General features: G+C 38.4%; 1 protein-coding gene across 4 annotated transcripts; it reads left to right on the top strand.

Moving 5' to 3' along the window:
* The first annotated feature begins 28 nt into the window (after positions 1 to 28).
* LOC130711428 (DENN domain and WD repeat-containing protein SCD1) lies at positions 29 to 27264 on the top strand. Of its 4 annotated transcripts, XM_057561040.1 has the most exons (32): positions 29 to 381; positions 3743 to 4133; positions 4220 to 4313; positions 5457 to 5658; positions 5984 to 6125; positions 6213 to 6313; positions 7499 to 7562; positions 8045 to 8158; positions 14411 to 14631; positions 15307 to 15361; positions 15454 to 15537; positions 15782 to 15977; positions 16057 to 16186; positions 17511 to 17553; positions 17653 to 17697; positions 17819 to 17894; positions 18320 to 18393; positions 18479 to 18529; positions 20634 to 20791; positions 20895 to 20942; positions 21530 to 21587; positions 21699 to 21782; positions 23958 to 24210; positions 24287 to 24486; positions 24598 to 24662; positions 24764 to 24887; positions 25004 to 25185; positions 25297 to 25368; positions 25465 to 25625; positions 25766 to 25807; positions 26191 to 26399; positions 26889 to 27264. In XM_057561040.1, the coding sequence occupies exons 2-32, from the start codon at positions 3960 to 3962 to the stop codon at positions 26997 to 26999; spliced, it is 3633 nt and encodes a 1210-aa protein (XP_057417023.1). In that variant the 5' UTR covers positions 29 to 381; positions 3743 to 3959; the 3' UTR covers positions 27000 to 27264. The 4 variants fall into 4 exon arrangements, with proteins under 4 accessions (XP_057417023.1, XP_057417025.1, XP_057417026.1 ...); XM_057561042.1 differs by lacking the exon at positions 3743 to 4133; XM_057561041.1 differs by lacking the exon at positions 29 to 381 and having other exon boundaries at positions 3636 to 4133; positions 26904 to 27264.
* Positions 27265 to 27349: the final 85 nt, after the last annotated feature.

The raw sequence follows: 27349 nt of genomic DNA, 5'->3' as shown, positions 1-27349 counted from the left end.
CACTGTTTCAAACCACAATTAATATGAATTCATGGGCTGCATTCAACTAAGAAATCCAATCATCATCGCTACTCGTCCCTCTCAATTATTATCATTGTTGTCTAATCCCTCCACTACCATTGTTGTTATTTAGGACCTTCCACATCAAATAGTAGTGGAAGGTGTTGTGTGATGATGGAAGATGTCGTGTCGAGCGGTGATTACATGAGATGTTTGGAGATATTAAGGGAGTCATAAGACAAAAATAGTAAAAGTATGTTCAGTGCCGTGCTGGTGAAAGTGGTGGAAGCCTAATCGCGATCATATAATATATCATTAGGCATGACAACGAGGTGGGTCGGGATCGGGTTCAGCTCTCCTAGCGAGTCGGATTCCTGTCAGGTACGGAAAAATCCGTGGAGGACTTTTATCCTCCTTAGTTTTAAATATTTTTTTAATCTCGTTAACTTATGTATATTTAAACAATTCATATAGTAAAGACATTTTAATTCATGAAAATAGTTGTAAACAATCAATCTTATAAAAGGAATAAGACCCATCGTGTTATTTCTGTGAGCAATGGGTGCGCTTTGGGGATAGGAACACTAATTTCTTTCACGCTCGAACGGTAATTCGGCGTAAGAGGAATAAGATCCACAGGCTGCTCCTTAGAAATAACACGTGGAGTACAGATGAGGCAACACTAAGGGCGGAGGCCCAGGGTTTTTTCCAGGAGCTTTTTGGTGCTGCTAGGGATGGCATTCATCATGAGTACGAGGTGAGCAACATGCCTCATATCCCGAATGTGTGTGCTGCAGCTTTGCTTGAACCTGTGTCTCTTGAAGAGGTTCGGCGAGCTCTTTGGTCTATGAAGTCTTTCAAGGCCCCTGGGCCGGATGGTTTCCAACCAGTGTTTTTCAAGAAGTATTGGGACATTGTGGGTCAGGATATTTGGAGGTTGGTGAGCTCTGCATTTTCTTCAGGTTCTATTGAACCTTCTCTTGCAGAAACCCTGGTGGTGCTTATTCCAAAGGTAGATGTACCTACTAATATCAAGGAATTCCGTCCGATAAGTTTATGTAATGTGACCTATAAGATCATTACGAAGGTCTTGGTTGCTCGTATCAGGCCCTTCTTGGATCAGTTTATTGGGCCTCTCCAGTCCAGTTTTGTTCCTGGGAGAGGAACAACCGATAATGCAATTCTTGCTCATGAGGTGATCCACCACCTAAATAATTCCCATGCAAAAAAGGGGTCCATGGCGCTAAAGATTGATCTAGAAAAAGCATATGACAAGCTTTCTTGGAGTTTTTTGGAAGGTACCCTTAGGGACTTGCACTTCCCGGATAGCATTGTGAGATTGATCATGAGTTGTGTGACTTCGTCTCGTTTGGCTCTTTTGTGGAATGGCTCTAAATTGCCTTGGTTCTCTCCAGGGAGGGGATTGCGTCAGGGTGATCCCATGTCCCCGTATCTTTTTGTCATGTGCATGGAAAAATTATCTGTTCGTATTCAGAATGCGGTTCATGACCAGATTTGGCACCCGGTTAGTGTTTCAAGAGGAGGCCCATCTCTTTCCCACTTGTTCTTCGCGGATGATGTTCTATTATTTTGTAAAGCTAAGCATAATCAAGTTGAGCTTGTGGCTAGGATGCTTGGGGAGTTTGGTGAAGCGTCTGGTTTGTATGTTAATGTTGCAAAGTCTAAGGCTCTTTGTTCTCGTGGGGTTCCCGCAACTCTTCGGAGAAATTTAATGGATTCTTGCCCTATCCCTTTTACTCGTGACCTTGGGAAGTACCTAGGATTTCCCTTGGCAAGCGGCCGTGCTTCTCATGACAAGTTTAAGTTCTTAATTGATCAAGTGTCTCGACGGTTGGCTTCCTGGAAGAGTCGTCTGTTGAATACTGCTGGTCGCATTTGCCTAGCTAAATCCGTTCTTGCAGCCATTCCCACATATACCATGCAGGTTGTGTGGCTTCCCAGGAGAACTACGACGTGCCTTAATAGAATCACTCGAAGTTTTATCTGGTCTAGAAATTCTGGGGGGAAGGGTTGGCATTTGTTAAATTGGGAGACTTTGGTCTTACCCAAGCATGCTGGGGGTGTTGGTATGAGGGATGCTGCTCATGCTAATACCTCTCTAACGGGGAAGCTTGTTTGGTCTCTCCTTCAGAATTCTGAGAAACTTTGGGTCCGGGTGTTGGCTCATAAGTATCTTGGTAATGGGTCGGTGCTAGAGGCAACAACGAGCCCGAGCTCTTCTTCTCTCTGGAAAGGAGTATTAAAGGCTAGGGATGTTTTGAAAACGGGGTTTGAATTCAAGTTGGGTAATGGAAGGACCTCGTTTTGGTTTGAAGATTGGTCCGGCCATGGAGCTTTGGGGCGGTGCATCCCTTTCATTCATATCTCTGATTCTGCTTTGACGCTGGCGGATGTGTTAGTGAATGGTTCCTGGAATATATCGCGGCTAGCTACCATTGTTCCGGAATATGTCCAGCAACGTCTTGTGGAAATCCAACCTCAGACAAGGGCTAATATTGATGACCATTGGGTTTGGAAGCATAGCTCGAAAGGAGTGTATACAGCGTCAGATGCTTATGCCTGGATGTGCCATTCTGGACCCCAGCTCCCTTCAGCAGATTCTTGGTCGTGGCTTTGGAAGACACGAGCTCATGAGAAGGTTCGTGTGTTTCTGCTCCTGCTTTTGCATGGTGTGATCCAGGTTAATAGCCATAGATTCCGTTGCCATCTCGCAAATTCTCCTGCTTGCCCCCGGTGTTCACACCATCTTGAGGATGGGCTTCACTGTCTTCGTGACTGTCCCTATTCGCGGGAAGTCTGGTCTAGGTTGAACGCGCTCAACTGGTCGAGGTTTGCAGCTGATAATGTGAAGGACTGGGTTCGTTACCAGGTACAGGGGCCTCATGCGACGTTATTTGTCGCGGCCATATGGGGTCTTTGGCGTTGGAGAAATATCTCAGTGCTAGGAGATAATGATTGGACTGTTGATGTAGTGGTTCGTTGGATTCTCCAAGAGCGTAAGGAGTATGAGATGTGGCTTGGGAACGGGACAGGTCTCGAGGCAGGTACGGAAGTTGTTCGATGGAAGCTCCCCCCATCTGGTTATTGTAAGCTCAATACTGATGGGGCCTATAGTCATAGCCAGCAGCGTATGGGGTGTGGAGGGCTTGTTAGAGACACTGGCGGAGCTTGGGTTAAAGGCTTTATGGCTGGTAGTGGTGGAGGGGATCCTCTTATGGCAGAGATCCTAGCTTTGAAGATGGGCCTTACTCTCTTGTGGGATAATGGTATTAGATCTGCATTGTGTGAAGTGGACTGCAAGGAGATTGTTGACACGCTACATGGTGATCATTACCACTTTCATCAGCTAGCTACTGAGTTTGGGGAGATTAAGACGTTGATGAATCAAGAATGGACCATCCAGATTACTCATATTCCTCGTAGTGCGAATGATGCAGCTGACTGTCTAGCAGAGCTGGGAGCTGTCCGCCAGTGTAACATTCTTTGGTTGGAGGATCCTCCTCCTGAGCTTAATCCCATCTTGGCTAAGGATCTGTTAGCCTTGTAGCTTTTCTTGTCTTTTTTATTTTCCGATGTACCAAAAAAAATCTTATAAATATAAAAAAGTGAATTAAAAACCACCCAAACCACGGTTTTGATTTTTGTTTCACGGTTTTCCTTCTCTTCAATCCTCCGTCAACCTGCTTCCCAATCGATCAACACAATACTGGTGCATTTTCAGCGCTGAGTTGCATTTTTCCGCTGCAAAAAAAATGCATAACTAACCCAACTCCCTCATTTCCCAAATCAAAGTTACAATGCGACGAAATTCAAATTCAGCAATCGCAGAGTAGTAGAGACCGAGAGAGATTCAGATCTCGGAGCACCCTCTTCTCTCCCGTTTTCAGTGAGAGGAAAGGGGAGAAGAAGAAGAAGAAGAGATCGCAATTTCATCGAAAATGTCTCGAATCTTCGAGTACTTCGTCGTGTGCGGGATCGGACCGGAGATTCGAACCGTCGATGGAAGCAAAGGCTACCATGGCCCTGCTTGCATGTATCTTCCTTCTCTTCTCGATCAGTATCCTCCTTCTAATCATTCTCTCTACCCTCCTCCACCTCCTCAGCTTCCCACAGTAAGCTCTCGCTGCATCTAGATTCGTGATTTTGGAACTCTTGAATTTTATGCTGATCTGATAATTTATGTGATTGTTGCTTTCAGTGTGTTCTACCGGCTGGTGTTGAGTTCTATTCCTCAGGATTTGATTCCAGTGATCCTTCCACGTTTCCGCGGAGCTATCCGATTGTTTTGACCGGTATATCGCTATCTCTTCCATTTACATTTGCTGTTGCTTCTTACTCTATTGATTTTGGTAGATATAGTATAGTTTAGGCAATGTTAGTTGAAACTTTACCTTCCTTTGGGATGCTTTATGACCTAAAAATTAAGTGGTTAATTTGGGAGATGTAATGTCACAATGTGTGCATACTGCATACTACATTCAACAGCCAAGAAGTGTCCTGTTGATAATGGAAATTTACTGGAGATTAATATATATAAGGAAAGGACAAGTAAATTTCCAGTGATAGTGTCTTGGTTTTGTTGCTTTTGGGATAAAGTAGTCTTTTTATCTTATCCTCTGTTTGGGGTAGAGCCAGTAACTGTTTTAGAGGGGTTTCTTTGTTTGAAATTGAGAGATGTGTGCTTTGCTCAATGGATTTGTGTCCTCCTATTTGAGTCTAGAATACAACAGGGCTCTTCCAATCTTTGCATATTAGGACACTCCCTTAAAGAAGCCATGATCAGAGCAGCTGGGGATTTGTGATATCGGTCATGAGCGAAGCAACTCCTGGGGCAATGGAGGCTACTAAAATGTAGTAGTTATGCTTTAACAGACCGAACTGAGAGAAACTGCTCCAAATTAAATGGGTACATATAGGGACAGAACCAGAAAAAATGAGTAAGGAGGCGAAAATTTAACATACTAAGAAAAATTAACAAGGAGGCAGTGTAAACGTTTTAAGGGGAAAGAATACAACATTTTAATACTATTCTAATATTCTATTAAGGAATTTTTTCTCTTTAGGGGACGACTGCCCCATTTATAATACATCTGGTTCCTTCCCTGGGTACATACACCAAAGATTCGTCCACCGCGCCAAAGGCTTATTCTAAAGGGAAGTAGCCACCTTAGAAGGTAGTGGTAAAAGGGTCTCTAGTTCTGAACTCTTGCTATACATAAAACAGCATCTTGAGATTGATAAAGATCAATGCGGGACTTCTAATCTGTGAAATATTATAACATTTCACATTACTCTTACCTTTGCCTTTAACATTTTAACACATTTTTTGAGTAATGAGTTAATATTTCAACAAGTTTATATGTTTTGGATGTTTGTATCATTGTTATGTTTGGTGTTGTTTGCCGATATCATATTGACTTAAAAGTTTGACACAGAGGGTGACGGTTCAAAAATTTATGTTAGTTGCATTTCTTTCCGGGATCCGGTGTGTGAGGATATTGCGGAGGCCTACCGGATACAGGCAAATTCATATGCTGACAAGTGCATCTGTCTAGTTTCACGTTCACCAAGTTTTCGTGTAATAAGGACTGCCCTAGAGGAACTATTTGCACTGTGTTTTTCCCCAAATGGAAGCAGGTAAGTGTACTATGGTGGCAAAAACTTCATCTAGTTTTTAAGTATCCAGCTATGTAGAGACGGCATGTATGTTTATACAGTAGAATAAAGTAGTAATCATTTTCACCTTTTTACAAATCAACATATGCATAACTCAGTTTCATTTCCACCATATGCTAATAAAGAAGTAATCATTTTTATCTTTTAAAATCAACATATAACTGTGAGTTTTGTTTTAGTTATGCTTCATGAAAGTGACTAAAAGTTCTTCCTTAGTTTAATCATGAAAATCCGATATATTGTGTTTCAATTGCTTTTAATGTTCCCAGCTCTGTAAAAATTTCAGCAAGCCGCTGTGGGATGTTATAGCACATGTGGTGTCCAGTGTGCCTTTGCCAACTCCTGGAAAAGAGCGGGTTCTGTTTGCTATTGAGAACTGTCTGCTACCTGTCGAGGCTCCACCAAACCATGGACTTCCCTATGTTGATGTACAGCCTCCTAGAACCTTTTCTGCTCTGTATTAGCTGCTGGCAACTGTTTTGTAATTAACAACTGTCCTAAATTTTGTGGAGCAGATATCATTCCAGCCTTTGGTGCAGTGTTTGGATGTTGAGAACTTAATAATACTTTTTACAGCAGTGTTGATTGAGAGGAGGATTTTACTTCGGGCTAACAAGTATGTTTCTTACTTATGACTATTGACGTAGTTCCCAGTTATTTTTAGAGTCAACACTAACCTCCCCAGTGGCAATGAGCTCTACTTAAAATTTCATGTTGGTTGCTCATATTTTGAAACTAATAGTAAACTTTACGTTGTATATATTATAAAATGTACCTGTTTTTCTCTATGCTTGATACCAGTTATATAGTTTGCATTTTGGATTCATTTGGATTCCCCTGGATATTGGTTATTGATATATTGAATTTTAAAAAAGTGAATAGGTCTGATAGTTTCATTTAGTGGAACATTGTCCCAAACCTTGGTCTGCCTGACCCCTCCAAAATGACCTTACCCATTTTTTTATTCTACTATCTATGCACTATTTTTTCTAAAGAGAGTTGAGCTTCTTTGAGTGATGTTATTGGTAGCGATTGTATAACAACAAAGTCTATCATTTTTGTATTTCTTAGCTATTAGGGAACTCCATCATAATATATGATAAGGGTGGAGTGATACTTTAGATGGCGGGGAGTTCATCGAGAATAATCTTGAAGTATCATGCCTGGTTGGATTGATGCACATGCTGCTTCTCCTGAATTACCCCAATTATAGTGTCAAAATGTGAGGATACTGTGTGATAATTTGTGCTCCCATGAGCCATAGATATTAATGTAGTTATACATATACATATACAGAGAACATATCAAGTGAGAGAAGTGTTTATTATGAGAGATGAGAGCATTATATTTTAACCTTTAGATCTACCATGAAGGGTTAAGAACTTAAGATCACACACACATTTTGATTTTTATATATTATACAATTCATTTTGTTATTCAACAACTTTTTCTGGTCGTTGCTTCATTTGAAAGTATGGATTGTTGTTGTACTTTATTTGAAAGTGAAATTTGACTAGGGCTTCCTCTGATACATTGAGATTTGAAGTACTTTTATCAATATCTTTTGCATGGTTAATTTTAGGGAGAATTAGTGCTTATCAAGATTGCATGGTTGATTGGTTAATTTTATCAATATCTTTTGCATGGATAATTTGAAAGTAAGGATTAGTCGAGTTGTGTAGTAAATATTACAGGCTGATCATAATTTTCCCTCAATTTTAGCTTAGTTGTTTGGTAATTTATCATTTAGACAATATTCAAGTTGTAAAATCACTGTTTAGTCTATACTTTCTTTTGGCAGGTATTCACTCCTAACTCTTGTATCAGAGGCCATTTGTCACTTAATCTACCCATTCCGATGGCAGGTGAGGTTTAAAAATCTTTTTCAGACTTGAGATTATAGACAGTTCGCTTTACTTCTGTTTTCCCGTGCTTCTTTTCTTGTTTTTTTATCTTCAATGGCAGCACCACTTCAAATATTATGGCTGATTCTCTCTGGTCTTCTTTCTAAGAATTCCATGCACACAGTGGGGGGGGGGGGGGGGCTCCATTTGAGGTGATAGCCAATATGGTGATATCACCGTTTTTTTCTTTAATCACTATATGTTAGCAGGCCTCCTCAAATGGATAAAATATGCCCCCTCCTTGATAAAGAGTCTACAGTATTTACGGGGATATGTGCATATTTAGCACCTCAACTTAAAGTTTTCATGTTCTGTTCACGTGTGCATATTATCTTTGATAATATCTTGTTATGCTATATCGGTATATCCTAAAATACTGACACCTTTTGTTTACTTGTTTCTAATCCCTTTTCCTTGGGTTTTTTGGTTTTGTTTCCCTGAAGCATGTATACATTCCGTTGCTGTTTTTCAGTGGAGTAGATTATATCGATGCTCCCACACCATATATGATGGGGCTCCATTCGGGTGTTGATACCTCTACTCTAGCAATGGATGGTGTAAGTGAACCCTTTCTCTTGTTCCTCACCACCACCACCACATTACTTATTTTAATATTAAAAAAAATTTAGTTTCTGGCCGTGTTATTCATCTTGGAGTTATACATTTCATTTAGTTGGCTAATTGTAGACTGTAATTTTTTCATTTATTTAGCCAATGATTTATGAGTTATAATGGAAAATTCTTTTTATTATATGAATAGTAAAAGAAGAATTGTTATATGGGTTCTTATGTTCAGAAGATGACACGTAACACTATTTTAGATTATTGTCAGTTTGTAACTGATAGAAGAATCAGAGAAACGAAAAAGAATTTGCATCTGAATATTTCACTATGATAAAACTGAACTGTACAATGAGAGATTGAATCCTTATATAGGATGCAGTGGCTTGTTGAACAAGCTAACTGAACAGTAACTTCCTCTAACAGAAAGATAACTGACTCTAACAAACTTGACAGCTGTATACAGCTGTTACTAACAGAAATTATAGTTGTGTCCAGCTGGCATTCCAGCTGGCACACACTTACACATTGAAACCGATATTTTCATATCAACAATATACCTATACTCTCTAATACACCCCCTCAAACTGAAGGAGGTGACAAAAGCACTTGCTTGTCAACTACATTCAGTTTGTCCTTTAACAGTAGAAACCTAGTTGGGGAGAGGGCCTTAGTGAATATGTCTGCCTTTTGATGTTCAGAGGGTACATGTTGAACTAGAAGACTCTTATCTTGGACCTTTTCCCTTACAAAAAATATATCCATTTCCATATGCTTTGTTCGAGTATGCAATATCGGATTGTGTGTCAAAAGCACTGTGCTCATGTTATCACAATAGACTGTAGGAATAGTGAATGGAATTTTCAGTTCTGTCAGTAAGGATTGAACCCATAACAGTTCTGCAGTAGTATTGGCTAGGCTTCTATACGCTGCTTCAGTGCTTGATCTTGCAACTAAGGATTGCTTCTTGGCTGTCCAGGAAATGAGATTAGAGCCTAGAAAAACACAGGACCCTGATGTAGACCTCCTATCATCAGGGTCAGATCCCCAATCAGCATCACAGTAGGCAATGAGAGGAAGAGGCCTGGTCATGGAACAAGGTTGAAGAAGAATACCATGAGTTAGAGTACCTTTGAGGTACCTCAGAATTCTTTTAACAGCCTTCCAGTGTTCCTCATGAGGTTGTACCATGAATTGGCACACTTTGTTTACTGCAAAAGAGATTTCAGGCCTAGTAATAGTTGCATACTGAAGGGCACCAACCACACTTCTGTATTCAGTAGGATCCTTGAGAGCAGAACCTTCATTTTTGGACAGTTTGACTCCACATTGCTTGGGAGTGGAAATGGCAGCTGCATCAAGCATGTTGACTTTAGTGAGGAGATCAGAAATATACTTGGTCTGATTGAGAAGCAAGTTGCCATTGGAAAGATGTGTGACTTGAACACCCAAAAAATAGTCCAGCTGACCTAATTGTTTGAGTGCAAAGATGGAATGTAATTGTGCTGTTAATTGTTGAATAAGTGACATAGAAGCCCCAGTGATGATGATATCATCTACATACACCAGCATATAGATACAGCCTTGAGAAGAATAGTAAGTAAACAAGGAAGGATCACACTTGCTAGCTTGGAAGCCAAACCTGATGAGAACCTCCTTTAGTCTATGAAACCAGGCCCTTGGAGCTTGCTTAAGACCATAGAGGGCCTTTTGCAGCTTGCAAACCAGATTCTTGTCCTTGTGTTCAAAACCAGGAGGTTGTACCATGTACACTTCCTCCTCTAACACTCCATTAAGAAAGCATTATTGACATCTAGTTGTTGTAATGGCCAGCCCCTTGAAATGGCAAGAGAAAGAATGAGTCTTACTGTGATAGGCTTCACCACTGGTGAGAAAGTTTCAGAATAGTCAAACCCTTGAACCTGACTATATCCTTTGGCCACCAACCGAGCCTTATACTTGTTTATGGAACCATCTGGATTTTCCTTGATTCTGTAAATCCATTTGCAACCAACTGCTGTTCTATTAGCTGGAAGAGGAACAAGTGTCCAAGTGCCATTGTTCATAAGAGCTGTGTACTCTTCTTGCATAGCCTTATACCATTTAGCATCCTTCATTGCTTGCTTGACAGAAGTAGGTTCCAGGTGAGTGAGCAACAGTGTGGGTTGAAGTCTGGGTTTAACTATCCCATTTTTAGCCCTTGTTTGCATAGGATGAGTGTTGACAATCACTGGAGGAGCTGCAGCAACCACTGAATCAGAGGTATCAGCTGACTATGCAGAGGATGAAGGAACTGGTGGTGAAACAACTGCTGGAGTTGAAGTAGAAGTGGCATCAGCTGAGAGTGTAGCACTTGGAGGCTGCTGTTGTTGAGGGGAATCTTGTGGACCTGGTGAGGAATGACCAGAAGCTGCCAAAACAGGAGAACTAGGTGGTGCAGTGTGTGAAATTATTGGAATGGTAGATAAAGGATAAAATTCAGCTGAGGAAGAAGAAGAATGATCAGTAGGAAAAAGAATAGGATATGGAAAACGATGTTCATGAAAAAGGACATCTTTGGAGATATAAATTCTCCCAGATTGGTCCAAGCACTTATAGCCCTTGTGATTAATGGAATACCCTATAAACACACACTCTTTTGAATGTAAGGACAACTTATTGGAATTATAAGGTCTTAGAAAAGGAAAGCAAGCTGAACCAAAGACCTTGAGACTCTTAAAATCTGGATATTGACCATACAGTTTGAAGTAAGGACTAGCACCTTGCAATGTAGTAGTAGACATTCTGTTTATGAGATAAGTGGCAGCAAGAAAAGCATGATCCCAGAAGTGCAAAGGCATTGAGGCATGAGATAACAAGGCTAAGCCAGTTTCAACAATGTGCCTATGCTTTCTCTCAACACTACCATTTTGATGGTGAGTGTGTGGACAAGTTAGTCTATGAATGATGCCTAACTTCTGAAAGTGTGAGGTCAAGGGTTTAAACTCCCCTCCCCCATCTGTTTGGACACTTTTAAGTTTGTGTCCAAACTGCAACTCAACCATGGCTTGAAAATTTATAAAAGTTGCACAAGTGTCTGACTTTTTCTTCAAGGGAAAAACCCAAGTATACTTAGTACATGCATCAACACATGTTAAAAAGTATAAAAAACCACAAGAGGATTCCAAAGAAGCTGGTCCCCACAAATCAGCAAAAACAAGCTCAAAGGGAGTATTGTAAACTGTATTGGAAGAAGAAGAAGGTAATCTATGAAGCTTACTTAAACAACAAGCTTTGCAAAATGAAAACACACTTTTATTGCTTGGAACAGAAATATTACACAAGGAAAGGGTTTGTTTAAGTACATCATGATGAGGATGACCTAATCTTGAATGCCACAAATCATAAACTGAAATACCACTACCACTATTACAAGAGACTAGATCAGAAACAGTAGATGAAACATTAACAGAATCAGCATTATTACATTGAACTAGACTAGGAACTATAGGAGAAACAGTTGCAGATTGCAAATCAATAGCAGGAGATGCTTTATTTGCTGCAGACTTGGAAGCTAAGCAAGCCTGGATAGAAGACAAAGGAGAAGAAGACTGTGGTTGTGAGCTGGCCTTGGTGAGTGGTCCATCAAAGTAATATAGACCATCATCTCCAACAGTACCAGTAAGAAGAAGTTCATAAGTGTCCTGATGATGAACAGAACAATGATTGGCATGAAAAGAGAAGAAAACATTGTTATCACGTGCGAAACGACTAACACTAACAAGATTTTTAGTTATAGAAGGCACAAGAAGAAGCTTTTTAAGAATTAAACTAGCTGTAGGATTAAAAGAAGAAGGAAGAAGAGCTGAACCTATAGACTGAATTGGCAGTCCTTGACCATTGCCCACCAAAAGCTGTTCTTGTGATGAAGATGGAACATGATCCACAAAAATGCCTGGATTATTAGTCACATGGTGTGTAGCTCCCGAATCAGGGCACCAAGTCACAGGTGAAGAGTGGTGTGCAGGAACAGTAGCTAACATAGCTTGAGGATGCATTCCAGTAGAGACCTGCTGCTGTGGTGGTCTAGGAAACTGAGGAGTTTGAGCAGTAGGTGCTGGAAACTGCCCCTGAGGAAGCCAAGGTCGAACAAAGGACATGCCAGCAGCTTGCATACCTTGCATATCAGTAGCATGTGAATAAGGAGTTGGTGGAATACACCAAGGTGACCATGGAGGCATGCTAGATGGTGAAAGAACACTAGAACCATACTGAGGAAGCATTGAATTGTATGGAGCATAAGGTGGAAACCCAAAATTGGCCTTAGAGGGAAAACCCCCAAATTGCATTGGGGAAAACCCTAAATTGACTCCAGGAACAGAGAAATTGGAACCAGAATTCCCAGATTGTGCAGAATTAGCACTGGAATTAGCATTGGAACTAACTCCTGAGGGACGCGACCAACAAGATGCAGCGTCATGGCCCCATTTACTGCAGTAGGTGCATTGGACATTGCGTCCTCTCCCGCGACCACGCCCTCTGCCATAACCACCAGAATTGCGATTTTGTTCATCGCGATTTCCATATCCTGAGTCAACCGCAGTATCGACTGGCTGAGAGGGAGCGACACTGGTAGCAGGAGGTTGCGCCATCGTTGGCGATGGTGCCGGAGCGGGTTGAGTCCACAGAGCTTGTGGCGGCGGCGGCGCCGGAGCAGTGGAAGAAGAAGGCGAATTCTGCGCCTGTGCAAGAAACACCGCAGGAGTAGTGTCTGCGAGTTGTTTCTTCCTCATCCTGTCGAATCGCGCTTCATGCGAAATCACCATAGCTTCCACTTCTGAGATCGTGAAGTAGGTTGTTTGGTTGTAGATAACCGTCATCAAAGCACTGTATTCTTCAGAGAGTCCATCAAAAATTGCTTCTAGATGATCACGAAAGGTAACAGGTTCTCCAATCGAAGCAAGAGTATTCACAATCGTCTTGATTCGTTGCAGAAATTCAGAAGCAGTTTTTGTACCTTTTGTGATGTTCTTCAGTTCATTCCGCAACTGTGTTGACTGAGCTCTTGATTTGGCATTGAAAAACGAGTGAATTTCTTCCCAAACTTGGTAGGAATGCACACATTGAATCACATTTGGAAGAATTGCAGGCGAAAGAGTAGAAAGAAGCCAGGTAAAGAGAAGAGAATCCTGTTGCTCCCAATCTGCAAACAGAGGATTCACATTTTCTGTGATTTTGTCTTCTTCAGTCAAGAACTTCTCAGGAATCATCGGTGGATCTTGCACAAATTTCTGAAGCTTGTGTGATCTGATGACTCCTTCCACTTGTTGTTTCCATGAATAGAAATTGGAATCATCAAGTTTGATGCTGAGCTTGTGCGAGAAAGCTTGAGAGAGAGAGCTTGAGGAAGAAGAAGAAGGCATAGAAGGTGATGAAGAATCCATAGCCATGGATCTTAGGCTCTTGATACCATGATAGAAGAATCAGAGAAACGAAAAAGAATTTGCATCTGTATATTTCACTATGATAAAACTGAACTGTACAATGAGAGATTGAATCCTTATATAGGATGCAGTGGCTTGTTGAACAAGCTAACTGAACAGTAACTTCCTCTAACAGAAAGATAACTGACTCTAACAAACTTGACAGCTGTATACAGCTGTTACTAACAGAAATTATAGTTGTGTCCAGCTGGCATTCCAGCTGGCACACACTTACACATTGAAACCGATATTTTCATATCAACAATATACCTATACTCTCTAATAGTAACTACTTAATGACACTTCATATTTTGTTCATTAAGTTTCAGGACGAGGCCTGGCTTTAGACAAAAAATAAATATCTATAGGTGATTTCAAACAGCAGTGACAATGACATTTTGTTTTACTCCATTTATGGCAAAAACTTAATAAATTAAACTAAACAATTGGTAATTATGTCAATTTATTTTTGCCATATCCACAAATATAGAAATACAAGTTAGGGGAATGTCATAGTCTTGGGTCATTCTTGTATTCCTGTCCCTTGCTACTTTACCTGTGACTTCTATCATTTGGGTTCCATTATCTTCATACAATTGATGAACTGTGTTTTTATGTCTCTAACTGGTTATCAATGTGAGGTGTTACTTGGAAGGTTAACTTTTTATTTTATTTTATTTTTCTAATAATGTTGGTTTTGTTAATTCAGGGGTTGACATGCATGTGAGGAAATTTATTTCAAATGATGTTTTTGATTAAAAAATATGGTCTTTTAACCTCTTATAGGTGGTTATTGTGGACCTTGAGTATAATCGTATCACTACATCAGAGGAAATTCCACCTATTCCTGAGCCAGAACTCAGCTTTTTGCGTGGTGATATAATGAAGTTATTATATCCCAATGTGATTGGAATTGATGAAATGAAGGCTGGAATTTACAATGTATCTGAGCATTATCCCAAATTTGGGGCTAAGCAATGGGGAGAGGATCACGACCTTCAGTTAAGGTGATGCGTGGAGGCTTTATTATTTACTGCTTTCAATGAATTACAGATTTAAGAACCTATTAAAATTTATGCTGTTTGCAAAGGCATTTGAAGTCTGTATTGTAGAATTGCTGTATTAATGTCTTATGGTTCTGGGGTTAACCTCAGTCATCTTCAGACAAAAGATGGTTATCAACTAAAGTTCAAGTGTTCAATATTGAGATGGTTCAATGTAAATACATTTGAGGTGGACATGGTTTGCACCATTGTTTTGCTTTTCTTACTTAGTTGCTGTTTATCAAAAACAAATAAGGAGAAGTTGGTGCATGGATTTAATTTTTTTATTTCATCTTTTAGGTAATATGAGAGTGAGATTAAAACCAGGAAGTTATGTCTTCAAATGTGAAAGTCATCCCTCTTATACTGTAATTATAGACTATACTAATGACAAATGAGACTTTCCTGGCATTTAATTAAGTGGCAAAACTTATGACCATCAAGTCATGGTTTACTTATTTGATTATTGATTTGTGCTTACTATTAGATTCTGTGTGGTCCATCCTCAAAGTAGCCTTCAACAGTTACGAGGTGGACCAAAATGTTTTCCATTTGCATTGTATTCATATGTACCTAACCTGACATATTGGTAGCACAATAAATAATGTTTAGTCTGATGTGTCCTATTGTCTTGTGCAGGATGATATTCCTGAAGTTCTTTGCAACATTTTTAAGTGGCTATCGCAATTTCCTAGTATGAACATTTTATTTTCGTGTCAAAGGTTTTGTTTTCAATCTTCATACGACAACTTTGTTACAACCTTTGAATTTATTTTTTCTTGGCAGGAAAATAGTGCTGCTCATGTCTTCAACACTCAAGCTTTTTTGAAGAAGCGGTCTCGATCTAGTAACCAACCACCAGAGCCCATGGTAATTTTAGGTCATAACATGGATTCTCCTATTAACAGTGTTATGAAATTCCAATGGTTTGTATAGTCATAGTCATGAGTTCGTTATTACATTTCTTTGCTTATCGTCATGGTCTAATAGATATAATAATGAAGATTCAACGTAATGGCCATTTTTTCTTGATTTGAGTGAAATGCTAATTGCATTCTTCATATCATTATAGATTTTTCAGCCTTCTTACTATTTTCAAACTTCATTTTTACAGATAGTTCAGTTCCTTGAATCTCATGGTTTCTTGGATTATTTGGAGAGAGCGGCAGGTTCTGATGAAAACAACAATAATCTACTTGATAAGCTACAAGATGCAATTGGAAGGGATCAAAACCCTATGTCAATTCTTCCTTCATCTTTGGTAGAGCCTGAGATTTTAACAGTATCAGATTCTGATGTTGGAATATCAGGTGAAACAAATGACTTATATACGGAATTGCTGATTAAATTAATTTCTTGCGACTATAAACTAATATCTCATTTCATCAGGATCTGGTGCCAAGTACACCTATGATAGATTTCCATTAAACATCAGAACAGAAGAGCAAGAAGAAAAGAGGAAGCAGATTCTTGCAGCAATTAGTAATGCCTTTGAGTACTCAGGAAGACATACTCCAAGGTAATGCAAGCACTCTCAGAAAGGGCTTAGTTTGTTGTATTTGTTTCGTTGGTATTGATGCCTGGAAAACTGCCCAGCGTGTCCTTTCAGTTTTTTTTAAGTAATTCTTTTTAAAGGGAATATTTACTATTGTGTCAAATATTTGCACGTGCATGGGGATGTATGTGACCAATTTCTGGTTATAGGAGGAGATAAGTCTTAAAGGTTTTAAGTTAAGTTCATATTTTCATGCTAGTGGTCCTACCTGGTTTGAACAGGATTGCCTCAGTGGAGGATACCTGGGGTTTATACCAAAAAATGTTAGCCTTGATATCCATTACCTAGTGTTTCATGAAAGTAAGAAGACCTTGGATTTTATTTGTATGGCTTGCGTCAATTTTTATGGGTGTCAGCCGAACAAAGAAGCAATTTTGACTTAGATAAATGGTTAGAACAAGTTTGTTGTGCCAAATCTTTTGCTTCTTTTTCCATTATTATTATTATTTGATAATTTTTTTATTAGAGAACAAGATTGAAGTACAAGAGAGGAAGATCCATTATCTTTCTAGAATAAGCTAAACATTGTAAAAATGTCATAATCAACTAGGAAAACTCATCAACTAAGCAAAGTTGGGTTCTCTCTTTGCATGTTCATCTGTGAAACCTTTTTGGACTAGCTTTTACTATTAGTGTAGCTAGGCAATATATGGAGTGCTAAGAAGACCATTTTATCTCACTAACTAGTTAACAGCGAGTTATCCTCAAACAAGCTGACATCCGCCTCTAGCCGTTAGCAATTTAGCAGTAAATAATAATGAATGTTTCAAAAGCTTATGGTCAATAAAAGATGCTAGACCAGAAAGGTGAGGATGCGAAGTAGTATGCCCGGTTCACTAGGTTCTACCACTGCCGAGCCCTATCATACTCAAGAGAAGAGTAAAGTTCAGAAGCCAATTAAAAATTTTATGCACCACTAGAGCATAGAAAGTAGCAAGAATAATTTGATGATTATTTAGAACTTTCAGGTTCTTCGAATTAAATGTTTCTGTTGGGTGTTCAGAAATAATTTGTTTCTCTGGAGAGAAATACATTTAAATATGATACATGATAGAACTCGATGGCATTACATGATCCATATAGCCGACCCCATCTAGAGAGAAAAGGCTTGGTTCGTTGTTGTGGTGGTGTGAGCAGTACCTTTTGCTTTATTCTATCTATTGGATATACTGATTGTCATGCTTGCTTGTATTGTTTGTTTAGCCCTGTTTTTCTTCTTCCTATGTTTGTTTTTCTTCTTCCTATGTTTGTTTCTCTCTATCTTACCATTAATTTATGTGTTGAACAGTAAGGATCCTTTAGCAGATAGCCTTAGTCCACTTGAGAGAGCTGTAAGTTAACGTCAACAGCGTAATGCTTCTTGTCTGCCAATAACATACAGATGGAAATGGTCCCTGACATTATTATTATTATTATTGTTGTTGTTTCAGGCTGAAAGGGATCTTATGGTGCTGGATATTAAGGTTAAGCTGCAGGTAGCTTTCTTGATCTTTTAAAGACATTCATCTCTCTGTGTTTGCTTGCAAAAGTGTATGCTCTTATCTTTTCATTTGATCTGTTTTTCTCTTTTTATGTCATGTTTTTCTTGTCGCACAGGGCTTATGGCTGCGGCTTCTTAAATTGGGAGCAACAGATGATCCTCTCTCATCCTTTGAATATGGAACAATACTTGGTATTTTGTTTTAGCAAATCTCAGACTTCTTGCCATTACTTGTATCATGAACCAACTAATGGAAAATTCATGAATGATTTTATTTTATGTTTCTTACATTCCTCTCACTCAAGAGTCTGTTTGGCTTGAAGCGTGACTGCGTGAGCAGTACATGGTCCCACCTACATTGTCTTGAAATTCAACTTTTTATTGGAATAATGGGGGACAGCAATTGAACTCCAAATCACTTGGTCATACATACTCTGATACCATGTTACCATGAACCAACTGTCTTAAAAGCTTAAGCTTTTGGGTGAAGTCAGCTGGTTTTATATTTTCTTAAGCAACTTGTGGAGTTTCTTCTTTGTTGCCAGGAAAATAAATCTATATACTATATAGCAGTCTAGAGAGCTTGCCTAAAAGTGACTGTGTGGTTGGTTTTGCAGCTTTAATTGAATCTGATGCGGAGGGGATTGGCGGGAGCGGATTTGTTGAATGTATAAGCGAGCATATACATTCTGTTAGTAGCTTTATTCATCTAATAATTATTTATTTATAATTTCTTTCTCTGGGGCAAGAAAACTTATGCTGAATCTTTTAACCAGGGTTGGCATTGTCAGCTTACCGAGGAACAGTTCATTGCAGTGAAGGAATTGGTAAACAGAAGCTATGCCTTTTTTCGTATTGAACTTTTTCATTCTCCTTATGTGTGTTACAGAGAAGAAATGATTAGGAATGCTTAAATCTGTGTATGGAATTTATTGGTGTAGTAATCATGATATGAAGCCAAGGTAACTTGTGATGAATTTATCAACTTGGGTCACACATGTTCCTTGATTTGCATATCCAGCATGTTGCCTCACTTCCCCCATCCTCATAATAAAATAGCTTAACACACTATTTGTAATTATTATCAAGTATTATTAATGTTAAGCCATATTGTTGTGCATCACAAATCATGGGATTGTAGTTTATGTTTAGTATTTTAAAACTGGAAAGCCACTGTTTCTCAATTGTCTCATTGTGATTCATCATCTATATCTATAACGGATCCTTTTTTCAGTTACAAATAGATGTTTTAGAGTATATAAACTTAGGCTTAAATACACATCTAATCCCACTATTATAGTAGAAGTTTCAATATAATTCCCCTGATTTTGGTTACAACACTGTTGCCTTTCATGTTTTGAAATTGATGTAATAAACTCCAATCAGTAATATTCAAATACTTACATAATGTTTGGTTGAAGGGGAGGGAAGAGGAGGGGAGGATTCTTTCAAAGTTATTTTGTTTGGTTTAACTTTTAGGAGGGGAATGGAGAGGGCCAAAACCCCTCCTAACTTATCTCCAAAAGTGGGGAATTTGAAGGGAAATATTTCTTGGACAAAAATGTCATTCCTCATGTTTTCTCAATAAATGTAAGAGTAATAAAAGTAAAATTGTTTTATAATCCCTCCCCTCCCCCCTGAACCAAACCTGAAAGGGGTTACTTCACCTCCCCTTCCCTCCTCTTAACCAAACGTGATAAGAGTTTAAGTCCTTCCCCTTCTCTCCCCCTCATTTCCCCTTCTCTCCCTCCCTTCCTTTAAACCAAACACACCTTTAAGGAAATGATGAGACAATGTCATATCTTTGATGTGGTTTCATAATAAGGCAGTACTTGGAGGAGTAACTCTTTATAGGCCACTTGTCACCTTGTGTTGGGACAGGGTCAGAAAAACAGTGCCAAGTTCAAACTCTTATGCTGTGTTTGGTAGGACTAACTTAGAAGAGAGAGAGAGATAGCAAAGAGAGAGTTTGAGTGGAGATTGACTCTCTCCATGCGTTCGATTTGGAAATACAAGGGAGGGAGAGAGTCAATTATGATGGACCCTACAGCTTTTTTCTTTCTTCTCTCATGAAGATAGATGGGATGAGAGAGTGTAATTTTATCCCTCTATCACCATCATTCTTATTTTTAAATATTTATATTTTTAAGGATAAAAGTGCCATCTTATATGAAAGTAATCTCTCTTTCAACTCTCTATTCAACCAAACGAAAGGATAGAGATTCCACCTCATTCTTTCTCTTCCTTTTCTCTTCTAACTCTATCATACCAAACAACCTACAAAATCTACTCTATTTCACACCTCTTTCTACTTATCTTCTCTCTTCTCTCTTTCTCTCCTCAACCAAACAGAGCATTAATTCTCTGTTTGCAGTAGGATGACTCATTAACAACTGGATTTAACTTTGATTTAAAATCTTGGAGAGGAAAATTTCTGCCCTTGGAGTTAAGGGAACCGAATTGTAATTTTTATGAAAAGAGGGACTAAGTATATTTAAGCTTAAATAACTATATTAGAGTAATATAGTTACTGCTATGTTAGTGTTACTGTTTAGTGTTATTAGGTAAATGCTGACTGTGTTCTGTTCAGTTAGTTATGCCTAGCTGGCAGGTTTGTTAGAGAGTTAGTTACATGCTTAGCTGTCAAAGCTTAGCTGTCAAGGTTAGTTAGAGTTAGCTTCTTCTGCAAGCTAACAAATCTCATAGTATAAATACTGTAATCTCTCTTGTATTCATTATCTTTTCAATCAATGAAATTCAGTTGAAGATTTTCAACAAACTAGTTTCAAAATGGCATAAGCCCAGAAATACTGACAAAAAGGATTATATCTTATGGTAACTTTTTTCCTTAACTTCTAATAGAGTTATAGTCTTTTTCTTCAAAAGGTTTTTCTTTATTTTCTTTATTCCTTCGAACTTGTTGATTTTCAGCTCAAAACAGCTATCAATCGCGCAACATCACGGAATGACTTGCTGACCATTAGAGATGCACTTGAAGTTTCTTCTGATATGTATAAGAAAGACAACAATAATGTGCCAGACTATGTTCAACGTCATCTGATCTCTTTATCTATTTGGGAGGAGTTACGGTAAGCCTTACATGTAAATTTTCTTCATGAATTTATCATCAGGAATTTGTATTGTTTGGTCATGAACTGAGTGTTTAACTTAGTTCATGTGCTTTCCCTGCAGATTTTGGGAAGGATATTTTGACTATTTAATGGAGCAATCTTCAAACAAGTAAGGATTATAAAATTTTCATACATTTAATGTTTTCTTTGATTGTCTTCTATTTCTCTTTGTAATGGGTGTCCCCATTCTTTACTTTATGGTATCTTTTCTATCCCCAAATTAAGTGTCTGTTGGATATATTCCCCCTATTCCCACCACTTTTCCCCCCTCCTTTTTCCATCCTCATCATGCCAACCCCATTAAAGGGTTTTCCACCCTCACAGTTATGTGTTGTTTCCAACGGTAATGAAGTATGCATGTATGTATATCCTTTCTGAACAAGCATCCAAGGTTTGTTACTTAAGTTAAATGAAATTAGATGCATCTATATGTTACAAGAGCAGAGTGAGAATATTGAGAGAGTGATGGAAAGGAGACACTGAATTTGTGTACTAATTTGGACTAGATTATTATATAGTGGTCCAGGTGCATGTGCTGAGACAACTACCTAACTGAGAGTCTAACTACTTCTAACAGACTCTAACTGCCTCTAGGGGAAAGATACAAACAGATGGGTATATAATACCTGTATACACCGATACTATAATTCTATAATCTAAATGCATTATCACTTATGAATTGTATTTTGTTGCCAGGTCAGCCAACTATGCATCTTTGGTGACAGCACAGCTTGTTATATTGGCATCACACATGGTGTTGTTTTAGCTATTCATGTGTTTGAATTTCCATGTTACCTTTTTTAATTGTATTGAATTCAAGTTGGTTCTTTTCGTGCTTACTGTTGAATCTCTTGCCATATTGAAGGCTGGGCTAGGACTTCCTGATAATGATGCTTGGTACATGATTGAAACAATTGCAGAGAGGAACAACATTGGATCTAAACAATTTGTAAGTTAATTCTCTTTTGCACTGCATATATCATCTATCTTGAAGTATGGAACTGTTAGGGTTCAAAATATTGGGTCTGAGTTTAGTTCATTAGGTTTACTCTATTTTTATCTTTTAGTTTAAGAGTGTTTTATTTTATGAGTTTATCTTTTATTTTTGATAGTCTATCTTTATTTCTTAGGGGTTAAGTCTATCTTTAATAGGATTAGTTTATTATAAATAAGAGCTCTCTCATTAGGTTAGAGGTAGCATTGTTAAGAAGGTATTGATACATTCTCCACAGTAGCAAAGGTGAAGGTGGCCTCGCTTGTTTCATTTTAATGATGACTGCCAGAAAGCGTTGACCCTTATTTCAGCGGGATATTAAAAATGTTTTCTTACATGATGGCTTGAAGGAAGAGATTTATATGGAGAAACCCACTGGATTGGTTGGGTAGGACCTTGTATGTAAATTACAGAATTCCTTTCTGGCCTAAAACAACCACCTTGAGCTTGGTTTGGTCGGTATAGCAAAGTTAAACAACAGTTTGGAAATTGGAATGATCTGCAGCGAGGTAGACCATTTCATTTTCTTTAGAGCATCATCGTCAAATAAATATATCTATCTTGTGGGTTTTATGTGAATGATATTGTGATTACAAGTGATGTTCAAGAGAGCATCATGGCACGTAAAACAACACTCATTTCAGACTAAGGACTTGGGTCCTTTGCATTACTTTCTTGGGATTGAGGTGGCTCAATCAAAGACAGACATTGCTATCTTTCAGAGGAAGTATGCCCTTGACACTTTGGAGGTCAGTCTTATAGTTTGCAAGCCATTCGGCCTCTCCATAGATCATAATGTGAAGCTTCTACTCTACCAGGCGGAGCCTTATCCTGGTCCATGCAAATAACGAAGTTTGGTGAGGAAATAAAATAATCTCAAATAACCATACATGATATATCTTTCCCGTGTTGAAACTTGAAAGTCAGCTCCTCAACTCTCCTTGTGTTAGTCATTGGCATGCGGTTGTTTGGAACCTTAGGTATATCAAGGGGTTGGCTGGAAAGGGGCTTAACTACACTAACCGAGGTCATACAGACATTGTTGGATCCTTGGATATGAATTGGGCAGGTGATGCGAGTGACCAATGTTTGAGTTCAGGATATTGTGTTTTTGCCGAGTCAAGAGGCAGAGTGTTGATGCCAAGTCAAGTACATAGCTGAGTAACATGTTATGGCTCACACTACATTAATTTAATGTGTGATAATGAGCTAGTATTGTACCTTTCCTCTAATCCAGTATATATCGGTTTTATCGTATTTTCTGATAGGTACTCGGGGTTAGCTAGTTAGTAGTTAAGTGCTAGTAGTTTGTTGGTTAGTTAGAAGGTTTATGAGGCATGTTGCCTATAAATAAGCGGGAGTTAGAGTGAGTTTGGGTATCTTTTGTCTCATTGGGAAATTGGGTTAGGAAGAGGGTTTGGACTCTTGTATTTCTCTCTAATTCCCTAATTGGGGGATTAGGTATTTGGGTGAATAATATCAGATTTCTGGTTGTTTCCTTTCATTGACCTACCAGTTTCCTTAGTTAGTTTATCTGAATCCCTACACTGTCAGGATTGAGGCTATGAGCTTTGTATCTAGTATACAAATTATTAGTAGAAGTACATAGAAAAACGTTTTTCATATTTATCTATGATCTATCTTATACTACCTTGAAAATCCTTATTATAAGAACCAAATAATTACGTCGCATCATGTCCATTAAGAAATATAGTTAATGTAGTTGGTAGCATTAAATTTGTACTCAATTTATATTAACTTTCTAAAACTACCATCTTTCTATCATTAATGCTTTGGAGAGTGGCAATGGATAAATAATCCAATTTAATAAGGGTTTCAAGAAATAATTAATGCAGTAGAAATGTCAAGTTAGCTCTTATAAATGTGACCAAGTTATACCTCCAATTTAGTTCTTATAAGGGCTGGAAGTGGTACTATTTTTCTTCAATAAATCATTGTCTAGAATTCTACATATTTAATTTTGTAGATGGTATTAATGGTCACTTGAGCAGTTTCACAACTTCTCTTCTTTGTTGGTGCTCTTTTATCTATTTGTCTTGATTTTATGCTACTGAAAGTTTGGGCTCACCTCATGAATTATTACTGAATTGTTCCCCGTGACTGATCCAGATAAAAATCAGAGGGTTCTTGTCTCATATCCAGCAACTACGTAATGGATATTGGGGAGTGACCTCAATGAAGGCACAGTCTATGTTATCACTTGCATTGCCGTCCCCACATTCAAAAAATACCAAAGATGAGGACCAGCAACCAACCGAGGCAACTGGTGTTGGTAGAAACTGGGTGCAAAGTATGTTCACCCGAAATACAACATCTAGATCCAGCTCATTTAGTCGCGTTCGTAGATGGACGTCTGACGGAGGTAATTCAGATACTTCTTGTAACATTACATATTTGAGCTGCCAGTATCAGTTTGTTCTAATGCCTTATAATTTTAGGAACCAATGAGAATGGGACTCCTCGTAAACTAGATTTATCAACTGGTGGTCAGAAGAAGCTTCAAACCAATATTCGCATACTTAGGGGTCACAATGGTGCCATTACTGCTCTCCATTGTGTTACAAAAAGAGAAGTTTGGGATTTGGTGGGTGACCGTGAAGATGCTGGTTTCTTTATTAGTGGAAGCACAGACTGCTCCGTAAGTGTCAATATCTATGATATGGAGTTTACTTAGTAAAGAATCATTCATTGCCTTTTGATAACCAGAATTAAGTGATTTCTTGTGCATAAAATTCATGCAAATTTGCAGGTTAAGATATGGGATCCTAGTCTTCGTGGTTCTGAACTCAGGGCAACTTTAAAAGGGCATACTAGGTTCTCTCTCTCTCACAGAGACACAAAATTTCTTGTATGGTTTCCAACAGCATCTTTAAATAAGTGATTACATTCAACCTTGCTTCTGACTTTAAATATAGAACTATCCGCGCCATAAGCTCAGATAGAGGGAAGGTGGTGTCAGGATCTGATGATCAGTCTGTTTTGGTGTGGGATAAGCAAACAACTCAACTTTTAGAAGAGCTTAAAGGCCATGATGGACCGGTATTCTTCACTTATTTCATTTGGTTTTACAATAAAAGTTCCACATAATATGGACCTCTTAAAAATATACAGATTATTGAATAATTCAAACTTAATTCAGAAAGCCAATCATGTAGGTCAGCTGTGTGCGCATGCTCTCAGGTGAACGTGTGCTAACTGCATCCCATGATGGCACTGTGAAGATGTGGGATGTAAGAACTGATAGATGTGTTGCAACTGTTGGTCGTTGCTCTAGTGCTGTTTTATGCATGGAATATGATGACAATGTGGGAGTCTTGGCTGCTGCTGGAAGAGACGTGTATGTTGCCAAAAAAAGAAATTGGATGTTGATTATTCCTTATATGATTCAGAGTTCAGATATATGTCATACATTAATCCTTTGAAGTCTAACCTAGTGCTTGCACCACAGGGTTGCTAACATCTGGGACATCCGTGCTAGTAGGCAGATGCATAAACTATCAGGGCATACACAATGGATAAGGTAAACAAAGAAACACATCTTTCTACTTCTCAGATACTGTGTGTGTATCAGGGTATACCATTTGAACAAATACTTGATCGTATATACAAAATGCAGGTCTCTCAGAGTGGTTGGTGACACTGTGATTACTGGCAGTGATGATTGGACAGCAAGAATATGGTCTGTTTCCCGAGGGACATGTGATGCTGTCCTAGCATGCCATGCAGGGCCAATATTATGTGTTGAATATTCCTCTTTAGACAAAGGAATAATAACAGGTGCGTCATCTCCAATTTATGGCTATGCTGTTATTTGATTATCTTTATTTTGTTGTTTGTACTTTGTAGAGTGTTGTTTGAAGAATATTTTTGGTTATGTGCTTTATCTCCAGTGTTTACGTGTATGTTTTCCATTCCAGGTTCAAGCGATGGCCTGGTACGTTTCTGGGAAAATGATGATGGTACGGTACTCTACTTAACGATGCAGCTTATTTTCACTCTTGACATGTAGTTTCTGTTTTATTTGGGTAAATAGCTAAATCCACAAACTCTTTAAGGTCACAATTGACCAAGAAGCACCGATATTTAAGACCATCCTTTATTGTGGCTTTCCCCTTTACCAAACATATAATTTCAAAATATTATCGTGGTATTTCTACTCCACCTATATGGTTTCTTATGGCAAATTCAAACAACGCAATCTTACAAGAAATACATAGGAAGTCTGTATGTCATATGTAAGAATGTTCCAGAGTTAGTCTTATGCCAATGCTATTCTTCTGTGCAAAGTCAGAAGGAATGTGAGTTCACCTGGTAATTTTATATACTCTTATTGGCTGTGCAGGAGGTATAAGATGTGCAAAAAATGTAACAATTCACAATGCTGCCATATTATCTATCAATGCTGGGGAGCATTGGCTAGGTATTGGAGCAGCTGATAATTCTTCGTCTCTCTTTCATCGGCCCCAAGAGAGACTAGGTGGTTTTTCTGGAACTGGGTCCAAAATGGCTGGTTGGCAACTTTACAGAACACCACAAAAGACAGTTGCAATGGTATGCAGGTTTTTTTTTTGCTTTCTTTTTGTATACTTTCAAATCTATAATATATCTATATTTATGTTTCATGCCCCGAAAGAAGTAGAGTTCAAGAAATAGTTCTCTTTTTTTTGGGTAAATTATCAGCGTCACTACTACCATTCCTGTTATTTTTCAGGATGATATTAATCCTTGAGACAAGTAATTAGTTTTGGAGAACTTGCTTTTTTTTTGAACTCAACAAAAACCTTAAGTACATTACTAGTTTATATTTTAAAGCATTGACAATAGAAAAATTAAATATCTTTCAACGTCTTGTTACTCAATTCATTGTTCTTTTCATTATGAAATTATGCTGTGTAGTGGTCATTATTTTAATTGGCATTAGTTCAGAACACTTTTTTCCCCAGATAACAGCATATATGGCTTGAGAATGTAATTGTATGCCTGTTTAACACACTTTTATCTCCATTGTAATTGGTTGTTTTCCTGGGTTGACTTCGGCAGTGTTATGAGATGCAGGTAAGATGTATTGCTTCTGACCTGGAGAGGAAAAGGATATGCAGCGGTGGTCGTAATGGACTTCTAAGGCTGTGGGATGCAACCATTAATATTTGAGCTCGAGTGATATGTGCATTGTTCACGTTTGTAACAATTTTGTAAATGAAAAGCCAGGCGCTTAATGAAGAGGGTTTCTCACCAATATTTTGTTTATTTCCCAGAAGTGTATAACGTGCGAGATATGTAATGAGTCTAAGCTAGAAACATATTGTATTGTGGTTGGAAGTTGCTGTATCCTGAATGTATGTGTATATGTGCATACTGCGGCAAAAGAACAAATTTGTCAGTGTGGATAAATGTAGTTATGTTGTCTAGAACGAAAGTTTTTTTTTTGAAACTAACTAGCACGTAAGTCTCCATTGATTTTGCAGTGATTTTCCAACGCCCTTAATGACAAATAATTGCAA

This window comes from Lotus japonicus, chromosome 4, assembly GCF_012489685.1.
Source record: "Lotus japonicus ecotype B-129 chromosome 4, LjGifu_v1.2".
Lineage (NCBI taxonomy): Eukaryota > Viridiplantae > Streptophyta > Magnoliopsida > Fabales > Fabaceae > Lotus > Lotus japonicus.
The sequence above is the reverse complement of the archived record's forward strand: the minus strand, read 5'-3'. Positions and strand labels throughout refer to the sequence as shown.